General features: G+C 43.5%; 1 protein-coding gene across 1 annotated transcript; it reads left to right on the top strand.

Moving 5' to 3' along the window:
• The first annotated feature begins 1439 nt into the window (after positions 1-1439).
• LOC149218372 (uncharacterized) lies at positions 1440-4594 on the top strand. The gene is made up of 2 exons (XM_089386542.1): positions 1440-1989; positions 4503-4594. Exons 1-2 carry the CDS (start codon positions 1440-1442, stop codon positions 4592-4594), a joined length of 642 nt encoding a protein of 213 aa, XP_089242668.1.
• Positions 4595-4889: the final 295 nt, after the last annotated feature.

Raw genomic sequence — 4889 nt, 5'->3', positions numbered from 1 at the left:
ACAGTAATATGCAGCGAGCTAGCAGCGCTCCGCATAGGTCCACGGCCGAACAGGGACCTGCAACAAATCCTAGAGATAACCTAGAGCTATGGGTACAGCTTGGTGAGGAGACACGGAGCACGAACCTGGCTATATTGGAGACAGTCCAGGACCTGAAAAATGAGATGGCTCGGTTGCGGGAGGATAATGCACAATTGACAATGGAGCAAGAAAGAATTTTAAAAAGTCTGTCTGAAAGACAGAACCCGCCGTTAGCCAATCCCAGTGCAGAACAACAGAGGATGACGGAGGAACAACACTACCAAGCGGAACCTAAAAATTCGGAGGAAGGAGAGGATCAATCTAGCAATGCATCCGAACAACAGACCTCAAAATTTCAAAGAGTGGAATTACAGGGGGAATTCCGGAAAATCAAACCCCCACACTTTGATGGGGAACAAGAGGAAGCGACTGAAGCATGGTTAATTAACATGAACAAATATTTCCAGCTATATGAATATGACCGTAACCTGAAGGCACGATTAGCTATCTTTCAGTTACAAGGAAAAGCAACCCTATGGTGGGAGGAGGTTAAAATCGTTAAAGGGGTAAGCGAACGAACCATAACATGGGAAAAGTTCCAGAAATATTTTAAAGAAAGATATTTGACAGAGCGCTTTTATGATGAAAAGGCAAAGGAATTCCACGATCTGCGATTAGGACAGCAGACTATGGATGAGTTTATTAACCGTTTTACCTCCCTGCTTCGCTATGTGCCCTACCTTAAGGAAGAAAAAGCCAAGGTGCAAAGATTTGTTAGTAGTTTACCCATGTATATGAGAGAAAGGATTGAATTTGACAATCCTAGAACAATGGATGAAGCTATTCGCAAGGCCAAAATCTGTTATCAGCAGAACAAACAGAAAGGGGACGTTTCCAATCGGAAATGGAGTGAGAAAAAGAGTAGTAAAACTGCTGGAAACAGTAAAGGAGGCCGAGGTGGCGGAATTAAAGGAAGCAGTAAAGGGTAGAACAGTAGAACAACACCAAGAGGTTCGTTCAGATCCAGGACAATCAGTGAAACCAGAATGAGCGAACAATCTGCCAAGCTGGACAGCGAAGGAATAAACAGACCCCCAGTGCAGTGCTGGGGTTGTGGCAGACCGCACTACGTCAAGAACTGTCCGTAACGGAAGGGAACTGATCAGATATCCCAGATTCATGAGGCATCAACCATCGGCGATGTGGGACGAAGCGTGCCAAGGATTAACGCAACTCTGGACGACCGCCAGGCAGAGTACCAGCCCACCATGGTAGAATTTGAAGGTAAAATTTTAGACTTTTCTATCACTGTTCTAATTGAACTTGGAGCCACTTTAAGTTATATTAGCCCAAAGATAGTTGAACAGTGTAAATTACAACCTGAAAAATTCAGGAACCCTTGGCTGGTACAGCTAGCTATGGGGGCTAAGCGGCAAGTAATGGCGAAGGTTAATAACTGCCCCTTAACAATAGCAGGGCAACCAGTGGTAGCAGATCTGAATATGCTTCCACTTGGTTCATATGACATCCTAATCGGGATGGATTGGCTAGAGAAGCATTGGGCGTTAGTGAACTGCAAGACGAAAACCATTCATTACAAGGATGATGTTGGAAAGGAACAAGAGATGCAAGGGATTAAACGACCAGTGCAGGTCCGGCCAATCACTGCATCCCAGCTAGCTAAGTGCATCAAAAAAAGATGCCAGATATATGCCATTCAGGTGGGTTATGCAGAAACCAAGGACAAAACGGCCACGCTGGACAACCTTCCGGTAATAAAAGAATTCGCGGATGTGTTTCCGGAAGAAATCCCTGGGCTACCCCCAAAAAGGGATATTGACTTCACCATTGAATTGCTACCAGGGGCAGCACCAGTTTCGCGGGCACCTTACAGAATGAGTGTACCCGAGCTAACCGAGTTGAAAATGCAATTACAGGAATTGCTAGACAAAAATTATATCCGTCCCAGTGTGTCTCCATGGGGAGCTCCGGTGCTATTTGTCAGGAAGAAAGACGGAACCCTCCGAATGTGTATCGATTACCGACAGCTAAACAAGCTCACAATCAAAAACAAATATCCCTTACCTCGGATCGATGAGCTTTTTGATCAAGTCAAGGGCGCGACAGTATTTTCCAAGATTGATTTGCGATCTGGTTACCATCAGATCAGAATTAAGGAAGAGGACATCACTAAAATAGCTTTCAGAACCCGGTATGGACACTACGAATTTGTAGTGCTACCTTTCGGTTTGACTAATGCACCCGCCACTTTCATGTGCTTAATGAATAGTGTGTTCCATCGATTTTTGGATAAATTTGTACTGATATTCATCGACGAAATTTTGATTTATTCTCCTTCTAAGGAGGAGCACGAGGAACACCTCCGGTTGGTACTGCGAACTCTTCGAGAGCATCAACTGTACGCTAAACTCAGCAAGTGCGATTTCTTCAAAGAGGAGATACAGTATTTGGGCCATGTAATCACAAAAGAAGGGATTGCAGTGGACCCTGAGAAAATAAAGACCATAATGGATTGGCCCGTACCAAAGGATGTGGCGGATATCAGATCTTTCATGGGATTGGCCGGTTATTATAGAAGATTTGTGGATTGCTTCTCAAGGGTAGCATATCCTATCACTTCCTTGAAGAAGAAAGGAAGGGCCTTCAAGTGGAATTCAGAATGTCAGCAAAGCTTTGAGCAACTTAAGCATTTGCTCACCTCTGCTCCCATTTTGAGTATAGCTAATCCTAATAAGGATTACGTGGTATGTACCGATGCAAGTCGAGAAGGTGTTCGTGGAGTGTTAATGCAAGAGGGAAAAGTGATCGCTTACGAGTCAAGAAAGCTAAAGGAGCATGAGCAGAAATATTCTGCCTACGAATTGGAATTAGCAGCCGTCATACATGCACTTAAAATGTGGCGGCATTAGTTATTAGGAAGGAAATTTCTGTTGTTGACAGACCATCACAGCTTGACAAATTATTTCAGTCAGCCCACCCTGAATGCAAGGCAAGCCCGTTGGGCAGATTTCTTAAGTGGATTTGATTTCGATATTAAACATCTGAAAGGAAAGGAAAACCGCGTGGCTGACGCACTGAGTCCAAAGGTGCAATGCTTATACGAAGTTATGCTCAGTAAATGGAAGAATCCCTTGCAAGAAATGATAAAAATAGCAGTGGACCAAGATGCCGAATATCAGCAAATGAAATAGCAAATACCACTTTCCAGCAAGGAAAGTCAGCAGGGGTATGAAATAGGTGAGGATGGAATGCTACTCTATAAAAAAAGGTTGTTTGTACCTAACAACAACAGTCTTAAAAATCTGATTTTGGACGAATTTCACACCAGCCACTACGCAGGTCATGTCGGATACCAGAAGATGGTTACTGCGCTTCGAAGGGAATACTATTGGCCTGGAATGAAAAAGCATGTGGCTGAATATTTAGCGCAGTGTTTGGAATGTCAGCAGATCAAGGCAGAGCACCTACATCCGGCAGGGTTATTGCAACCCTTGCCCATTCCAGAATGGAAATGGGAGATCATATCCATGGATTTCATAACTGGACTGCCTAGGACAAAGAAGAACAATGACTCTATTATGGTAGTAGTAGACAAGTTGAGTAAGGCAACACACTTTATACCAGTGCAATCTACCTACAAAGCGGTGCAGATTGCACACATTTTTATGCAGAACGTGTTCAAACTGCATGGGCTTCTGAAGACGATAATATCAGACCGAGATGTAAAATTTACATCCGCCTTTTCGAAAGCATTGTTTGCAGAACTGGGTACACAGCTGAATTTCAGTACAGCTTATCATCCCCAGACTCATGGACAGACGGAACGAGTAAATCAGATTGTAGAGGATATGTTAAGAGCATGTGTAATGCAAAAACCAACACAATGGGAAGATTATTTACATTTGGTGGAATTTGCATATAACAATGGATATCATTCATCCATACAAATGACTCCCTTTGAGGCTTTGTACGGACGGAAGTGCCGTACGCCCTCAAGTTGGAATGGCCCTGAAGACAAACTAAGGTTGGGGCCAGAGATGCTCAAGGAAATGGAGGACATGGTAAAAAGGGTGCGGACTAATTTAAAGGCTGCTCAAGATCGGCAAAAGAGCTTTGTAGATCGGAAAAGAAGGTTCAAAGAGTACCAGGTCGGCGACCATGTTTATGTAAGAATTCAAGCCAGGAAAAGTACCCTGCAATGGAGCGGTTGCGCTAAACTTGCACCCCGCTATTTTGGACCTTTCCAGGTCTTGGCAAGAGTCGGGCCAGTAGCCTACCAGCTCGCTCTGCCAAGCCACATTAAAATCCATAATGTCTTCCATGTTTCTATACTAAAAAAATACATCTACGACCCTAAGCATGTGATCAAATGGCAAGATGTACGGGTAAGGACTGATTCCAGTTGAATTATTGGATATGAATTTTGGAAGCGAAATGACTGATATTGTTGATGATTGCAGGTCGAACCGAAAGGAGAGGTCCTGGTCGAACCATTGAGCATTCTCGACTGGAGAGAAGTGTAGCTGCGGAAGCGAGTTATTACCCAAGTTAAAGTGCAGTGGCAGCACTATGGGCCTGATGAGGCCACTTGGGAATATGAAGAGCTTCTTAAGGAAGCTTATCCGGGGCTGTTTGTGAACAGAAGACATCGGGATGATGTCCAGTCTCAGGGGGGGGGAGATGTGATGACCCCGGGAATATGTAAATATTTAAATTTCACTACGGTAAAAGACTGGATTAAGAATGACATTGGAAGACTATTTTATTGTCTGTTTTTTTTTTAAAAAGATCTTAAGAGTATTTCTTTTATTTTACATGTGCATTAAAATATTGTAATAACGAATACT

This window comes from Pinus tabuliformis, chromosome Q (assembly GCF_031772625.1).
Source record: "Pinus tabuliformis cultivar Carrire ecotype Pingquan chromosome Q, CPIR1, whole genome shotgun sequence".
Taxonomy (NCBI): Eukaryota; Viridiplantae; Streptophyta; class Pinopsida; order Pinales; family Pinaceae; genus Pinus; species Pinus tabuliformis.
The sequence above is the reverse complement of the archived record's forward strand: the minus strand, read 5'-3'. Positions and strand labels throughout refer to the sequence as shown.

Coding starts and splice junctions, on each gene's coding strand:
- LOC149218372 (XM_089386542.1), top strand. CDS start 1,440: ATGGGGGCTAAGCGGCAAGTAATGGCGAAGGTTAATAACTGCCCCTTA. Junction 1,990..4,502: donor CAAAAATTATATCCGTCCCA/GTGTGTCTCCAT, acceptor TGATGATTGCAG/GTCGAACCGAAAGGAGAGGT.